The sequence below is a fragment of the Sapajus apella genome, unplaced genomic scaffold, assembly GCF_009761245.1.
Source record: "Sapajus apella isolate SASKATOON/1434 unplaced genomic scaffold, GSC_monkey_1.0 scaffold16, whole genome shotgun sequence".
Taxonomy (NCBI): Eukaryota; Metazoa; Chordata; class Mammalia; order Primates; family Cebidae; genus Sapajus; species Sapajus apella.
In genome coordinates this window covers 17,660,199-17,678,042 of record NW_022436956.1, presented here as the reverse complement: position 1 = coordinate 17,678,042, position 17,844 = coordinate 17,660,199, and the positions used below count along the sequence as shown (strand labels likewise).

The following is a 17,844-nucleotide window of genomic DNA, read 5'->3' as shown; positions in this document are numbered from 1 at the left end:
AAAAATCCTCAAAAACACTTAGAAGCAAGGAAATGCAAACCGCCTCTCCCCCCCAAGTCGACACTAATTGTTACTATGAGTATCAGATTTTATCTATGAGCTTCCTGTCAGGGAAAGCAAAAAAGGAAAAAGAGGGTGGGTCTCATAACCCTCATTATTTGAAAATGAAAACATAGCAAAGGGGTCTTCCTCGGTGGTTTTGGTACCTGTTTTCTTTAATCTCTTTCTCTGATTTCCCTGAGTACACAGGGGTCTCCTTCATCTGTAGTGGGACATGTCAAGTTCCAGGGATGGCCTGGTGTCCTCCCTCCCCAGCCTGCCCCATTCTTCCCAGGCCCTCTCCCCTACCTGTCACAGAGAGGCGTGCCCCATTGCTCTGCCGAGTCTCCCCGCTGTACTTGTGCTTGGTGATGCAGCGATAGGTAGAGAGGGCGTCCTCCTTCTGTACGTCAGATATGTACAGCCCGCCGTGGTAGGTAATAAAAAACCTGTTTTCTGGAGACACAATCAGGACATAGTTCGTTACTCTACTGTCTGGTGCAGCCTCAGAGGCAGGGTAGCGTATCTGACAAATAAGGATTTTCACACACAAACAAGATGACAAACAGAAATTATAGTAATTGTTCCTTTCAGTACAGATGCTCCAGAGTTTAACAAAAAGAAGTTGGGCTTTAGAGTCAGACTGAGATCTGTGTCCTGATCTGGCTCTTCTACTTATGGGCTGTGTGACCTTGGGAAAGTTACTTAACCACTCTGAGCCTTATCTGTACAATAGCTGACTAAATAGCTCTGGCAAGTCTCTGGGCTTCCAGGGAAGCCAGTACAAATAATGATGTGGATATACAGATTTATAAAATGGGGCCAGGTGCAGTGGCTTGCATCTGTAATCCCAATGCTTTGGGAGGCTGAGGCAGGAGGATCACTTGAGTCCAGGAGTTTAAGACTAGCCTGGGCAATACAGTGAGACACTGTCTCTACAAAAAAATTAAACAATTAGCTGGGTTTGGTAGCACACGCCTGTAGTCCCAGATACTTGGGAGGCCAAGGCAGGAGGACTGCTTGAGCCCAAAAGGTCAAGGCTTCAGTGAGCCGTGATCACGCCACCGTATTCCAGCCTGGGTGACATAGTGAGACTCTTGTCTCTAAAAAAAGTAAAAACAAAAAGAAGAATAAAGTGGCTGGTACAGAATAAGTAGTCACTAAGTAAATATTAGTTCTCGTCTTTCCTACCTCTTTGAAAGAGTTTGCAAAGCTCATTCATATTCCTTGCTCGTTGGCTTTTACCACTGTTTGAGGAGCTAACTCCATTTTACAAAGAAGGAAACTGAGGCTTGTAGTAAAGTGACTGGCCCAGGTCACACAGCCAGGAAGTGGACTGGAACTTCTGACTCCCAGTCCTTCCTCTGCATGGAACTAAACATAAGCCTCAAGCCTCTTCTCTCAATTTAAATCATTTAATCACTCAACAATTATTGAAGCAAAGCTATACTAGGATGGGGACAAGGAGGGGCAGAGACACAAGATACACAATAATCATTCAAACAGTTCTCGAACACCCATTGTGTGCAAGGCAGAGAAGGGGACAGGCACTATGCTCTCTGCCTCCTGCCACTGCCATAGCCATCTCCTCCCCCATTGTCGGGACCTGGCAGGGGAGCAGAAGACACAGGCGGCAGTGTGCCCACTTTGTAGACTGTGACACAAGACCCCCTCCCATCCCAGAGGGCAAGGGAATTTCCTTGTCAAAGGTCCTAAGGCTCACCTTGACCTTGAGCCGATAAAGGCTGATTAAAAGGAGAAAACTGGACTTGAGGGCTGGGGAGGGGTTAGCACTGGACTGCCTAAGGTCATGACTGTGTCCTCCCACTGAGGCCAGACTGAGATGGAGAAGCGAACTCTGGGGTCCTCTGCCTCTGCTTTGGGGGTTTCCCAGGCAGACCCAGAGGGCCCAGGCTGCCATTTCCATTGGAAAGGGCCTTGGGATCAGGATAGTGATAGTGACTTCAGAGCCGCAGGGGAGAGGGTCATGCTGAACCCACGGGAACGACCTGATAGCACCATATGTCAGGCTGGCAGACGGAAACATTTTGGGCAGCCCCATGCCCTTCTAACGCTATGATTTAGAGGTCTGCTTCCTCCTACCTGGGAGCTGACCTTCCTCTGCCAAGATGAGAGCTCTGCTCCTGTGAGGAATATTCTGTGGTATCCCACCCACCCCCTCCACCATCCCAAGCACAAGTCCAAGATTCTCAGCACCCAGGGGTGGAGACCTCACTGAAGGACACCTCTGACACTGGAGGCTGTAGAACTGCAGGGCTGAAAAGCTGAATGTGTGACGATATCTTTCACAAACATTCTCCAGCCTTCATCTGAATATCTCTGGGGCTGGGGAGCTCCCTCCCTCCCTTTGCAGCCCATTGTAAAGATGACTTTTGGAGCAGTCTTCCTTGGTGACCACTGATCTCCTTGGCGCTCCCTCCCTGGGTCCTGCTTTGACTCACCCCACAGAACTAGCCGAAACCCGTGTTCCTGACATACTCCCTCACATGCTGGAAGGCAGCTGTGATGCCCTTTGAATTTTCTTTAGGCTTAACAGGCTTAGGATTTTATTTTCATTTTATATTTTTTTTGAGACAGGGTACTGCTCTGTTTCCCAGCCTGAGTGCAGTGGTGTGATCACAGCTCATTGCAGCTTGACATCCTGGGCTCAAGCGACCCTCCCACCTCAGCCTCCCTAGTAGCTGGGACCCCAGGCAGGCATACCGTGCCTGGCTAATAAAAAAATTTTTTTTGTAGAGATGAGGTCTCACTATGCTGCCCAGGTTGGTCTCAAACTCCTGGAAGCAAGGGATCCTTCTGCCTTGGCTCTCCAAAGTGCTGGGATGATGGGGATTTTATGTTTTAATAATTATTTATTTAATATAGTTTCAAATAACTTCATCAATCTGGTCTCGCTTCTCAGTGAACTTTGGTTTATCTACAATTCCAATTGCCCCTCTTTCCTCCCTTCCTCCCTCCCACACATTTCTGTGTAGGACTGGACCTGCCACATGCCAGACACTCCGCCCCACTTTGTGGGCTCCTAAGATCAGACTTAGCCCATCAGGGTAGAGCAGAACAAGACTACCAACGCCCAGCGCCAGGCTGCATCCCCTTGTCACGGGGATGGCGGGAGGAGGGAGGCAGCCCCATTATACTACTCTCCTTGCAGTCAACTAAAGACCCTGGCCCTGTCTCTGTCAGCCACGGCTATGCCACTTTCTCTCTCTGTGTCCTTGGACAGTGGTTATATGGGCCAGAGCCTGGGACTTCCCACCGATCCTTGTTGAGCTACATCTTGTTGGGGATCCTGCCAGATGAGCACTCGGCCATCTGGCAGCCTGCCCATCTTCTGGAACCTGGAGCTTGTGGACACCCTGCTCTGCCCCGCTCCAGCACACAGACTACAGACGTGCAGACCCCGCGGCTAGGCAGACCCCCGCTCAGGGCAGTGGGTGAGGATGAGAAGGAAGGCGGAGGGCGTCAAGCCCTGCAGGTGGCTGTCAGAGAGGAAGCGAGGAAGCGCAGAGAAAGCCGACTCCCCAATGGACTCTGCATGTGCCGTTTTGTCTCCATGTTGTGACATCCCAAAGTCAAATGCGGAAGCTCTCCTGTAATTTATTATGTAACTGGGGCTGGAATGAGAACGACTGGAGGGTGTTGCTGCCAATCAGAAGTACCAGTGTCGGGAGGTGGTGGTGGTGGTGCTGGTGGTGGCGGCGGTGGGGTGAGGAAAAACAGGAAAGACACAGAAGTCAACGTTCACAGACGACAGGTGCTCCAGACCTGGACGGCTAGGACCCTGTGATCTTTCATCTCCCACCACTTCAGGACAAACAGAGCACTTGGCCCTACGAGGATTTTAAAGCAGGGGTGGGGGGTGGAGGGTGGGGGGCTGATGCTGCCTTGATGGTGGTGGGGAGCTAGGGTTTCTATAGCAACCAGCAGCTGCTGCATCTGATGTTTCACATCCTTCATTGTCCTCATTTTCCCCTCCCTCCCCCCCTTCTTGTGCATATTTAATTGCAGTAACGTTTTCAGACACAGTGTTTTGCTCCTCTTGAAACAAAGGCAGGCTGCAGCCAGGGGGACGCACAGCGCGAGAGGGGAAGGAGAAATCAGGGGTGTGATGTTCGTCCCCTCGGGGGGGCCTTGTGCAACATCAGTTCTGTATGTTTGATGAGCACTGGATGGTGGGCCCTGCTGGGGAAGGAGGGAGCAAGAGGCCTGTGGAGTGAGCCTCATTCAGTGTGGACAGCGGAGGGAGACGCAGCCCGCTGCTGGGGGATGCAGACAGGCTGGGGCTGGACAACGTGGCTGGCTTCCCGAGACGGCAGCCCATGCTCTGTGCCGAGATGTGACCAGCCACCCCTGGGAAGGGAGTAGAGTGGCTGGCCCACATCCTTGGCTTCCTGGCTTTAAGGCAGGCGGGGTCCCACCGGAGAAGGAGAAAATGGCAGCCTGTACCTCCGGGTCCAGCGCAATTCCTGAAGCCACTTGAAAACGTGGGGGGAGGTGGGACCATTTTGGGTGGACGCCATAATTTGGGGTTGCTAAGGGCATTTAGTGGTTAGGGGCCAAGGGAGCTTGAGTAACAAAGAACTGTCCACCCCAAATGCTGACAGTGTCCCTGTGGGTTTAGGCTGGAGGGTGCCATTCTTTTAGGCTCTAAGACCAAGACACAGAGCTATGTTTAAATGCTGATGGTGCCCCTGACATTGCTTGATCGACATATTTCAGAGGCTGTAGTGTCATCTGTCTACATGCTCATGTGTAGGGGGGTGGTTGGTTTCTGCTTTTCTTCTTTTTATTATAACCACAAAGACCCTGACCTATTTTGACATCCCCTTTCCGCTGTGATCTGGAGCATGACTCTATTTTTTTTAAAGCTAAATATTTATTGGGTAGCTATTACAAGTTAGGCCAATGGCTTTATGTACATTATCTCATTTAATCCCCACAACCCTTTGAAATGGAAACTATTACTATTATCAACTGAAGCACGGAGAAGTTAGGTAATCTATCCAAGGTCACAGCTAGAAGGTGGTAGAGCCTGGATCATTAGTCTACTTCCTAGGCTCTTCCAAGCTCTATGCTAGACTGAGTCTCCTGGAATGGCAGCACCACTCACGGGGACATATGGTCAGCCAGCCTCTGTCTGGTCACTTCTGTCAATGAGGTCCTCACCGCCTCCTGGAGGAGCACTCATCCATCTAGCTCAGTTTGGCTGTCTATTGCGTCTCTCTGGAGTGTCTCCAGGTCCTGGTCTGGGCGCCATGGAGAAGTAGTGGACTTGGTCTCTGCCTTCTGAGATTCCACGGTTAGAAGACAATGTCCTTCCACCATGGAAAGTGTGGCCGTCAGTGCTGGGGCACTGGGGAGGGCTGTGGAAGGTCTCGTGGAAGCTATGAGTGAGAGGAGGTGTACAAAGAGGGGCTGGGCCACCAGGGGAGGGGGGGGCAAGCCCAGGGCGGGACTGTCAGAGGCCAGGTTGGAGTCCAGGCTCTGCCACTCATGTTGGGGTGTATACTGGTTTAAATAGTGTCCCCCCCCACCGAATTAATGCCCCTTAGGATCTGTGAATGTGACCTTACTGGAAATACGGTCTTTGCAAATGTAATCAAGTTAAGATGGGGTCCTCCTGGGTTAGATGGAGCCCTGAGTTCGAATATGAATAGTGTTCTTTTAAGAAGAGGGTGATCTGGACACAGACACGCACCCAGGGAGAGTGCCATGCAGAGGTGGAAGCAGAGGCAGGAGGGCGCAAGGATTGCCAGCAGCCACAAGAAGCTAGGAGAGGCCAGGAAGGACCCTCCCCAGATCCTGCAGAGAGACGCTGGCCCTGCTGACACCTCCGTCTTGGACTTCCAGTCGCCAGAATTGAGACAGTCAGTCTCTGTTGTTTAAAGACACCCAGTTTGCAGTGGTTTGTCATGGCAGCTCTGGGCAGCTCACCCAGGGTGCCTTTAGGGAGGTCCAGTCTTCTCTCAGACCCTCAGTTTCCCATCCATAAAAAGAGGGGAAGTTGGATTCGGTGAACATTTTCAGCCATGTTTGTACATTAGAATCACCTAAGGAGCTTTTCAAATGAAACTCTGAATCTCCGAGGGGGTGGTGGTCTGGGAATGGATATCTTTAATGAGCTGGTAGGGAGTGTCTAATGTGCAGGGCAGAGAACCCCTGGATGTGATCAACTTGCAAAGACCCTTCACATTCATTGACAATTTGATGTCTCCATGATCTCACTGTACCAGTGCAAGTCCTGTTTCTTCAGGAAAATGGAGAAAAGAAATAGAACTGATATCACAAGGTTGTTGGGAGACTTAAGTTAAATACTGCATATAAAAGTCCCTGGCACGTGGGTGGCTGGTTCAATGTCATCTCAGGAAGATGAAGGGCTGGAGTAGCTGAGGTTGGGGCTGCCCGTGTCCTCAGCTCCTCCTTCAGGTAGACTCCCTCCTTCCTCCTGGGGAGCTGGGTTGGAGAGCAGGGAGCTTGGAGATGAAGAAGCCCCTCCTTGGCAATTCTGAGGCCCTGCACACAGGTGCTAAGTGAGCTGACAGCATCTTTTCTGTCTTTTTCTAAAAGGTCAGAGAGCTGGGCTTTGGAGACTCCCCAGAGCTGCAGGAGCCATGGAGAGATAATTGACAGAAACCTCTGGGCTTCTGGCAGCCCTAGTGGGATGGACAGAGAGAAGCCATCCCCTGCAAAGGTGGGGCCCTGGCTGCTCTGCTCTCAGGGAGGAGTGAGGGTGAGTGTGGTGGGAGAGGGTGACAGACCGGGGATCAGGGGAAAGCTGAGGGTTTAGGGGAGGATATGAACTGGACAGATCCCACTGCAGCCTCTAGAGCAAAGGAAGGGAAAGGACTGAATGAGGCAGGGGCCGGCAGCCTCCCGACTGGCCACCCTGCATCCACCCCTGCCCCTGCTCCTTCTGCCCCCAGCATGCAGCCAGAGCACTGCTTTCAACCCAAGTCAGATCATGCGGCTCCTCGGCTCAAAATCCTCCACTGCATTCCCATTTCAATCTGGTCATGCAACGGGCACTCAATACATGTTTCCAGAATGAATGCGTGAATGAAACTTTCCAAAACTCCATGGTAGTTTTGTACCCATTTTACTCACAAGGAAACTGCAACTCAGAAAAGTCTGATCCCAGCTGGAAATTTACCTTCTTCAGGAAGCCTTCCCAGATTAAACCCACTCCCATTTCTGCATGTTTCTGTACCTGGCAAACCTCTTGTCACTGCTAATCACTATTTCTACCACATCCAATTAGACCTTTAAGAATAAAGGTCTAGGCCGGGCATGGTGGCTCACCCCTGTAATCCCAGCACTTTGAGAGGCTGAGGTGGACAGATCACCAGCAGTCAGGAGTCCGAGGCCAGCCTGGCCAATGTGGTGAAACCCCGTTTCTACGAAAAATGCAAAAATTAGCTGGGCGTAGTGGTGGGTGCCTGTAATCCTAGCTACTCAGGAGGCTGAGGCAGGAGAATTGCTTGAACCCAGGAGGCGGAGGTTGCAGTGAGCCGAGATTGCACCACTTTACTCCAGCCTGGGCAACAGAGTGAGACTCCGTCTCAAGGAAAAAAAAAAGAATAAAGAATAAAGATCTAATTAACAGTGGCAAGGTTTACAACATGCTCACAAAAATGAGCATTCAAAAGTCAAGATTGAATAGTATGATGGTTCCCCCCAAAATGAAAAATAGAATTACTATAGGGCCAGGGATTCCACTTGTGGGTATATATCCCAAAGAATTGAAAGCAGGGCGAGAGATATTTGTAAACCCATGTTCCTAGCAGTGTCATTCACAATAGCTAAAAACGGAAGCAACCAAAGTGTCCATCAACAGACAAATGGACACACAAAATGTGACATATACATACAATGGAATATTATTCAGCCTTGAAAAGGATGGAAATTTGGGCACATGCTTCAACATGGATGAATCTTGAAGATATTATCCTAAGTGAAATAAGCCAACTGCAGAAAGGCAAATACGGTATGATTCTACTTTACTTATAGAAAGTACTGGAGCTGTCAAGCTCATAGAAACAGAAAGTAGAAAGGTGGTTGCTAGGGGCTGGAGGGAGGAAAAAAGGGGAGTTGTTTAACGTAGGGGTTCCCAACCCTGGGGCTGTGGACTGGCACCTGTCTGTGGCCTGTTAGTATCTGGGCCCCAGCGCAGGAGGTGAGCGGCAGGTGAGCGAGCCTGACTACCTGAGCCCTGCCTTCTGCCAGATCAGCAGCAGCATTAGGTTCTCACAGGAGTGCGGACCCGACTGTGAACTGCGCATGCGAGGGATCTAGGTCGTACGCTCCTTATGAGAATCTAAGTCCTGACGATCTAAAATGAAACACCCCCCAACCCCCGTCCTGTGGAAAAACTGTCTTCCATGAAACCGGTTGGGGACTGCTGGTTTAATGGGAATGGAGCTTCAGTTTTGCAAAAGGAAACTGACCTTAAACATGACTGAACTTAACCCTTAAAAATGATTAAGATGGTAAATTTTATGTTATGTATATTTCACCACAATTAACTTTGAAAACAGTTTAAGTCAAGGCTATAAAAAGTTGGAATGAGTGTCTTTGTTAGGTAGTGAGTCTTCTGTCACCGAGGGTATTTAAGTTGATGCTGAAGAAACCCTTGGCTGAGATATTGCATAGGGGATTTCAGTCTTGAGTAGAATAAATTAACTGGACCATCCTTAAGACCCTTTCTCTCCTAGTGCTTTAGAAGTTCACGGCTTAAAGGCTGTCAGAGCCGCAATGACCCTTGGGGATCATCTACTATGGGGATTTTAAAATGCGTGTGTCTGCATGTGCATGTGCGCACTCCACCCCAACACCTTTGCTGTCACGATTCCTTCTAGGCTTGAAATCCTCTTTCTTTGGCTTACTTCCGGCCTCATTCAGGTCTCTGCTTAACAGACAGCTCCTTGGAGAAGTCTTGTCTGACCACTCTGTAGAAATTAGACTGTGTCCCGCGTCCCTGCCCAACTCCTTACTCTGCCTTATTTGTCCTTGGAGCACGTGGTGTTTCTGTTTGAGAGCAAGAAGTGATTTTGGTTCACCCTGTATGCCGGCTCCAGAACACATCTTGCACATAGCAGATGCTCAGTGGACAAACACATGTTAAATGAATGAATCCTGGCAGTGGAGGAGGCATCTCCACATGGGGTGAGACAGCTGGACCTCCAACCTGAACCCTGTCCGCAAAGCTGCCCTCTGCTCTGGAGGTGGTCTCTCTCCCTCCAGACACTGCTGCTACATTGCAATAGTTTGGGCCACTATTTCCTCTTTGGGTCAGTTTGATCCTTTCTCTGTTTCCCTAGCTTGGGACATAAGGCAAGACGGATGGTTTGGAGCTAACAAAAGAGTAAAGCACAGACAAGACCACAGCCCAGGTTATCTGGATTCTAAGCCATGGTGGGCTCTTCTTAGTGAGGTCCCTGCAGGGCTTCCCAGCTGAGCCCATGTGGGCAGTGGGACCTCATACTTCCCACGGCAGGGCCTGGGGGAAGGTGGGAAGCAGACACTTCCTCAGTGGCATCCCGGCTTCTGTGTCCCTCCCTGACTAAAGACGTACCTTTTCGTCAGGTGAGTAGATTGGAAATGCTACCCCCACTTCAAAGAGAGACTACTAGTGACACAGGACTGCTGGTTTCAGGATGGAACCGCATTCAAGTCCAGGACCCAACATTCAGAGCAGAGGTATGTGATGTAGAAGACGCAATGAGGCTGGGCGCTGTGGCTCATTCCTGTAATCCCAGCACTTTGGGAGGTCAAGTAGGGTGGATAGCTTGAGGTCAGGAGTTTGAAACCAGCCTGGGCAACATGGTGAAACCCTGTCTCTACTAAAATACAAAATTTAGCTGGGCATGGTAGCAGGTGCCTATAATCTTGGCTACTTAGGAGTCTGAGAGAGGAGAATCACTTGGAGCTGGGAGGTGGAGGTTGTAGTGAGCCGAGATCGAACCACAGCACTTTACTGGGGGACAGAGTTAGACTCCCTCTCAAACAAAAAAAAAAAAAAAAAGAAAGAAAGAAAGAAAACAAAAGTGCAGGCGAGGTAGTGCTGTTTTCTGAGGAAAGAGAAGCCCTAGAGTCAAGCTGCCTTGGGTGGCTCCATCTCTGCCTGCCTTAAGGCGAGCTCAATCTCTTGGATGTAAAAGGTTTCCACAGCTGGAGCCCTTGTGGAAGAAGCCCTGTGTCCAGGGACCAGCAGCTGTAAACTTCCCCTCCCCAGCTCTTTTAAGTACCCCTCTCCAGGCACTGTACCTTGGGTTTGATTTAGGAGATGAAATATCTTAAATTGTGTTATAAACTCTGCAAGAAAAACGCCCTGAGGTGCACGAATCAGCGAGCATCAATGTACTGAAATGCCTACCAAGCACCAGGCACTGTGCTGGGCACATCTTCCCTCTCTTGAGCATTGGCACACACCCAGGAAAGCCATCCCTCTCTTGTTTTACAGATGAGAAAATTATGGCTTGGGCTAAGAGACTTGTTCAGGACACACATCTAGTGAGTGGAAGAGCCTGGGCTCACAGCTGGGGCTCCTGAACACAAATTCGGAGCTGTTTTCCCCAACCCTGCTGCCAGGAAAGTGTGTACTGCATGCTGGGTGTGCTTTGGCTAACCCTTCCCCATGAGGCGGACTTCTCTCTCCTTTCTGGGCAGAGGTCAGTCCCCTGGCCTCTTGCTTCTTCCGGTGGAGGCTTCCCTCTCACTAGCCAGGGCCACAGTAGGTGGGTGGACAAATGGCAAGAAGACATTACGGTTACTGAATGAAAGGGTGGATGAGTGATCTAACAGGTAGTGCAGTGAAGAAGTTAGGGGGACTCAGAAGCTGAGGCTTAGGGAGCCAAGAAACCCTGCCATGACCAGGCACTATGTGTTAGTGGCGAGTGTGATCTTGGGCAGGCCGACTGTGCCTGCAAGGGAGCATGGTGCATGCGCTGACATGTTGTGTACCTGCACTGGCATGTGTACTGGTGCTGGCATGTGTGCCTATGTTGGCGTGTGTACTTGTGCTGGCATGTGTACTTGCACTGATATGTGTACCTGTGCTGGCGTGTGTACCTGTGCTGGCGTGTGTACCTGTGCTGGTGTGTGTACCTGTGCTAGCGTGTGTACCTGTGCTGGCGTGTGTACCTGTGCTGATGTGAGTACCTGCGCTGGCGTGTGTACCTGCACTGATATGTGTACCTGTGCTGGCGTGTGTACCTGTGCTGGCATGTGTACCTGTGCTGGCATGTGTACCTGCACTGACATGTGTACCTGTGCTGGCGTGTGTACCTGCGCTGGCGTGTGTACCTGCGCTGATGTGTGTGCCTGTGCTGGTGTGTGTACCTGTGCTGACGTGTGTACCTGTGCTGGCATGTGTACCTGTGCTGGCGTGTGTGCCTGTGCTGGTGTGTGTACCTGCACTGATGTGTGTACCTGTGCTGTTGTGTGTACCTGTGCTGACGTGTGTACCTGTGCTGGCGTGTGTACCTGTGCTGGTGTGTGTACCTGCGTTGGCGTGTGTACCTGCACTGATGTGTGTGCCTGTGCTGGTGTGTGTACCTGCGCTGATGTGTGTACCTGTGCTGGTGTGTGTACCTGTGCTGGCATGTATACCTGTTGGGTACACTTGTACAGGCTGATGGGGCATTGCAGGGGACAAGGAAGGGGCTGGCAGCTTAGGGAGGTGTAGGTCTCAATGGGTGCTATGCAGAGCTCTGTATTTGGAGGTTTAAGACCTGCCACCTACCATCTGTGTGGCTTCAGGAACACTCCTTAACCTTTCTTGGCATATTTGCTCACCCCCAAATTGGGGATTCTAAACCCCAGTTTCCTCTGCTTGTGGAGTTCTGTAATGTCCATGCGACAGTGTTTATGAAAGGATGTTGTGATGTGTATGCACTGTAGGTTTATAGGACAGATTTTTTTTTTTAAAGATTGTAATGCTAAACATGTAACAGCCCAAGGAGGCATGTCTATGATGCATATACGGAGCATAGGTATTCACGTGGGGTGGGAGCTGCTTTTCCACTACTGGAGCCAGATGCCTTTGTGAAGCGCAGGAAAACCAGAAGCTGAGGAAGGAGTTTCCTGCTCTGCCCACCCCCTCTCCTCTGCAAGAAAGGTTCCGGTAGGCAATGGGAGATATGGAATAAGAGGGAGGAGGGAAGGAACGGGCTGAGGACTTGCAGTGAGACCAGGATTTGGCCAGAGTCAGAAAAAATCGTTGTCTCTCTTGGAAGAGAAAAGCTACTTAGTCTGTCACAGCTGAAATCTGTTTCCTGGGGCAGCTTCAGGATGCCAGGGCCTCGAAGTACCTCAATTGGCCCCCAGGGGCCTCCCAATTCCAAAAGAGAAATTGCAATCAATACAGGTTACCAGTTGCTGCTCCATGCAATACAGATTTATCAAAACACTGTCGTCAGCCTGCAGTGTGGAGCCTGCAGATAGTTCATAGAACTAATGAGATAACCTGCCCCACAATCAGGGCTGTCCTTTCCTCCCAAGCTATTAGTGCTGTGGGGCAGGGCAGCTGGGGGTGATCGATACTTCCTGGCTGAAAGGAGTTAGCTCCTGTCTGGGGACCCTGGCACCAGGGCAGCCTGCAGGGAGCAAGTCAAGGCAGACTGTAGGGCACCGTCCTTTTGGTTCCACCTGCTGATGGTGAGCATCCTGGGAGTTCCTGCCAGCCTGGGTTTGAAAAGACCGAGGGAAACCAGGCCCATCCTTCTTCCTCTCCTTTCCATGACTCTGAACTCCTAGGATGATAAACCCTCACCCCAATACCCTGGAGGGAGATTTGTAGCAGAGTGAGGAGCACACAGGATGCGAGTCAGGATCTGGGATACAAGTCCCAGCTCAGGCCAGGCTGGCTCTAGGTTTTACCTCTGCCTTGTTTTGGATGAATCGTGTCCCCCCAACATTATATGTTGAAGCCTTAACTCCTAATGTGACTGTATCTGGAGACAGAACCTTTAAAAAGGTGGTGAAGGTGAGATGAAGTCACGAGGGTGGGGTCCTGACTCGTGCCCTCGTAAGAAGAGGGAGAGACACCAGGATGTGCACGCACAGGAGAAAGGCCACGTGAGGACCCGGCGAGAAGGTGGCCGTCTGCAAGCCAGGGAGAGAAGCCTCACCAGAAACCACACCTGATGTGACCTGGATCTTAAACGTCCAGCCTCCAGAACTGTAAGAAATAAATTTGTATAGGCTACCCAGTCTGTGGTATTGTATTATGGAAGCCAGAGCAGACGAATACACTCCTCATCTGGACAGGCTCTTCCCTGGGACACTTCTAGCACCAGCATTCTAAAACCAGGTCCTGCTCTGCAAAGACATGAAGATGGGGAGGGGGGAAGGGCAGAAGGGAGCCAGTTCTGAAGGCCACCAGGCTTCAGGCTGTACTGGACAGGCTGGGTTCAGAGAATGTGATGGCAAAGACTGAGCCTGAGACCCTCTGGTGGGCATCAGGGGCCAGGAGCTGAGGGGAGGCAGGGAGGAAGTTGAAGGCATCATCCAGGGATGAAGTGGGCAGGGAACTGGCCCTGGGAATGGATCATTAACACAGTCTGGATCTCATCTGCGCCCTCAATCAACGATTCAGATCTCATTCCCCCATGGAGGAAATTGAGGCACAGTGTCACACAGCGCGTTTGGGTCAGAGTGCAGATGGCAAGAGCAGCCTCCTGTCTCCTGGCCTATTGCTATTTCCTCATGCAGCTGAAGTCAGGCAGGGTAGACACGCCTGGGTCAGGAGAAGAGTGGATGGATGGGAGGTGGGACCTCGGTTACGTGAACTCGTACAAGACACACAGAGCCAGAAGCTTTGGCATTGGCTGTCAGTGCTGAAGGGGCTAGAGGAGGGCTTCAGAACTGAAGAGCCTCATGTGCAGGAACTGGGCTTATCTACCTGTGTATTGGCATGGGAGCCCCTGGGGACTTGGCTAGACACGTGGTATCACATTAATCTTCTAACTACAACGCCAGGCTGAGCTGGGGCTCTGCATGCCAGGCTCCCGATTGGGTGACGCAAAGTATATATCATGTGTACCCAAGAGCTCAGGGGGAGGGCCAATTCCCTTGCTCCTCCACTGCCACCTCTGTAGGTGGCAAGAAGACATGGGGTTATGGAGCCATGTCATAAAACTCTGTCCTCATGGGGTTGACTCGGACTCCATTTCTCCTGCAAGGTCATTACCGGGACTCTTGGGGGTTGTGTTGTCCTCAGTTAAATCCAGCCCTTGGGCCAGGCTTAGCTCTAGAACTTCACTGATCTTGAACTAAGTACATTAAGGCAGGGTCCCCACACCCCCACCCAACCATGGACTTGTAAGAAGGCTTGAGACTTGGCTGGAATAAGTACCACGGCTGAGAGATGTCATCTATGGGAATCCCTTCTCTGGAAACACTTATGCAAAGGCAGGCATGGTGGAGTTGAGAGCACTGGGTTGAGATGAGAACCCTGTCTTCTAATTTGCTGTGTGACCTTTGACAAGTTTCAGTAACCCTCTGGGCCTCGGTTTCCCTAATTGATAAATGAGGGGATTGAACAACTGGATCTTGAAGGTGTCTTCCAAGCCTCACTTCCTTTGTGACTCTATGGTTTCCCTCCAGTTGGGCAAGGGTGGGGGTCTCCTCCCCTTTTAACCCTATCTCCATTGCAAGTCTGAGGTGGTGCTGAGCACAGGAGCCTGTATTGACTCAAACTCCCTGGGCCAGCCAGAGCAGTCTTCCACGTGGACGTGATGTAATAGCCAAACCCCGCCCTCACCTGCGCTGTTCAACCTACCCTGCAGACTTCAGATTGATTCTTGATTTCATTCATTATCCTAATGATGCTGAGATGTCACCACCCCCCAAACCCCCTTTTCTGCACTGTAAAGGAGATCGGTCAGGTCCCACCATCCTTATCTTTGCCTTTGGGCTCTAGAGGAGATGGCATTACTGGAGAGATGGGTGTTGGAAACACTCAGGAGGACCCAGGAAGTTGATAGCATGGTAGAGCAGACAGAACCCAGCTCTGCAGTCACAAGGCTTGGGTTGGACTTGGGTTGTCCCATCTAGCCGGATGATGCTGGTTGAGCCACTGAATCTCTCTGAACCTGTTTCCTGTGACCATTAAGAGTCAATGAATGCACCCAACGCAGTGCCTGGTACATAACAGGCGATCAGTAAGTGTTGAACAACTGAATGAATAAATGAATGCATAGCTCTCCTAAGTGGGGGACTCAGAACTTGATCTAGGTCTCAGTCTCCAAGTCCAAGGCTCTGCCAGCCATTCCCACCAACTCCTAACTGCCCACAGACTGGTCTTTTAAGTAGGTGGGAAGGGTGTGGAGTTACCAGAAAGGACCCTACTCAGCTCCCCTGAATGACCACTTGGGGCACCTGAGATCTGGAAGAGCCCCTTCCTGCCTCTGGTGCAGCACCCAGGAGTCCTAGCGGTGCAGAATGTGGGGACCAGCAGACAAACCTTCCGGTTGCGGGGGTGCAGAGACATGGTGGCTGGTTCTCTCTCTCCCCGAATCCTTTCCTCTAAATACAGCTCTATCTTTCTCTAGCCAGGATTAGCACACATCTCTCATTCTCATATTGCAACAAGACTTTATTTCTAATTATGCTGTAATAAAACTGGAGCGCTCCCAGGCTTCCTTTCAAATGACTTGTACACACACTGCAGATTGGGCCCTCCTCAGCCCCATTGTAATAGCATTTCCCTGACATTCATTAGACATGCATGAGAGGGGCGCTTTAAGAATAGAATTGCATTTAAATGGATTTGCTGAGAGAGGAAGATGAAAAAAAGAGAAGCGAGGACGAGGCCGGGGGAGAGGGAGAGAGGTTTGTTGAACAAACTATGAAAACAAGATGCCATAATAACAGGGTGCTGAAATAAGCCTCTTTATTCCCGGCCCTCGTCCGCTGCACATGGCAGAGCCCAGCCGGGAGCAACAGCCTCCAACCCTCCCCAGAGCCCCCACCCCCACTTTTATGTTTCCCGCTGGGGGCGCTTTGTAGCTCTCACTCCATGTGTCAGATGCTCACGGTGTAATAGAAATCAGTGTTATTACAATTCGGGAAAGCTGCCTCATTGCAACAGAACCCCAATAGCCTCGCGGTGGCAGGGAAGAGGACCCTTGTGTGCTTGGGCCTTGGGGAGTAGGCTGCCCGCCCTTTGTTGGCCTCTAAGGCGTGGCCCCACCCTTCTGCTCCTGCCCTGAAGGACCATCCGACACCCCCCACCACTGTTAGCCACTGAGCATTTGGGATTGTTCTTTTACCCTGGGTGGCTCTGCAGCTAGCAGGTGACAGGAAGAGTAGGGTTCTTTCTGACCCCAGGGTCTGGTCCTCATGGACCCCTGCTGCCTGCTCGACCTTCCCTCCGCCAACACCTCATTTACTACCAAGGCCACTCTGCTGCCGTTTAGCAAGAGCCTACTTTGTGTCTGTAAGACTTGTGGTCTCATCTGATTCATTCTCACTATAGCCATACAGACTCCCTTGAAATAGAGATCTGATCATGCTGAAAACATCTCCTCTGCTTCCTATTTTTCTTAGATAGAGACCAAAATCCTTAACAGGGCAGCCCAAGCCCACCATCACACCCCTGACCTCCAGCCATGCCGGTCCTCTTCCCCCAAGCCTTGCTGCTGCTCACGACACTCTCCCACCCCTTCCCAGGGTTTGTCCTGACCCACCCCTCAGAGTCAGCTCACATCCCCTTCCTGGAGAAGACCCTCCCATCGGTCTTTCTGCCTCACGTGCAGCTTCTCTGCATACTCGTCTCTACTGGGACAAAGTGTGGACTGAGTCACTCAAGGCCTGGCATTGTCCCTAGAGAGTAAGCCCTTGAGGGCAGGCGTGGGTCCCAGCCACTGCTGTCACCCCAGCCTTTCCTCAGTGGCAAAGGGTCAATACCACGGAATGGACTCCAGGCTCTAAGCCAGCCCTCTTCCCACCATCTACTTTAATTCTTGCAAAAGCCCTCTTGGGCTAAGGATTTTCTTCTTCCCATCTAATAGTTAAGGAAGCTGAGGATCAGAGAGGTCAAAGCAATGTGCCCCAAATCCCAAAGCTGGGCTGTCCAAATCCAGAGCCACACTTTTGCTAAGTATTTCCCGATACACTGCATGGCCACGGGCAGTCCTGCCAGCTCCTTCTCATAGAGGTGCTCCCTTCCCTGCACCCCAGCAAGGCCCCTCTTAGACCTTCTCTGAAAGTCCAGCTAACCAGGACCACCTCTCCCTTTCCAGACAGTTCATGGCTCCCACTGTTGGGCCACAATCTGGGACCCAGAAGGGCCTCAGGTTCCACATTTGGATGGGGTCATCCTCATTTTCCCAGGTAGCATGCAGTCTTCTTAAAGAGTGATACACCAGTTTCACTCTTCTGAATCCCCCCCAGCCCCCAAACACCTGGGCCAAGCCTGGGAATTCCCGAGTACATCATCGGTTCTGGCTGGATCATGTTAAAGATGGAACATTAGATGTGGAGCTGGAAGATTGGGGCAGCTTCACCACTGTGTGACCTGGATGCAAGTCCCAGAGAAGAGACCCTCTGAGCCTCAGTCCCCAAATCTGTAAAGTGGTCCTGATCACATTCCCTTAGAGAGTTACTGGGAGGAGTGGCTGGGCTGCTGCGGAATTGTGCCTCACGTGGGCTCATTTCTGTGTCTGCTTCATTTCATGCCTTTGGTAACAATGGGGTGCTTATGAGAAAATTGGTTTTACTGGTTCTCAGAAGGGGATGTGGCTAAAAGGGACAGGGAGATGTGACCTCCTGCAGCCATCTCGT

General features: G+C 51.1%; 1 protein-coding gene across 1 annotated transcript in view; it reads right to left on the bottom strand.

Moving 5' to 3' along the window:
• Positions 1–17,844, bottom strand: part of DSCAML1 (DS cell adhesion molecule like 1) — a 363,815-nt gene that overhangs the window by 103,870 nt on the left and 242,101 nt on the right. The window contains 1 exon segment of the mRNA XM_032285387.1: positions 349–495. Coding sequence (XP_032141278.1) covers positions 349–495 — 147 coding nt within the window.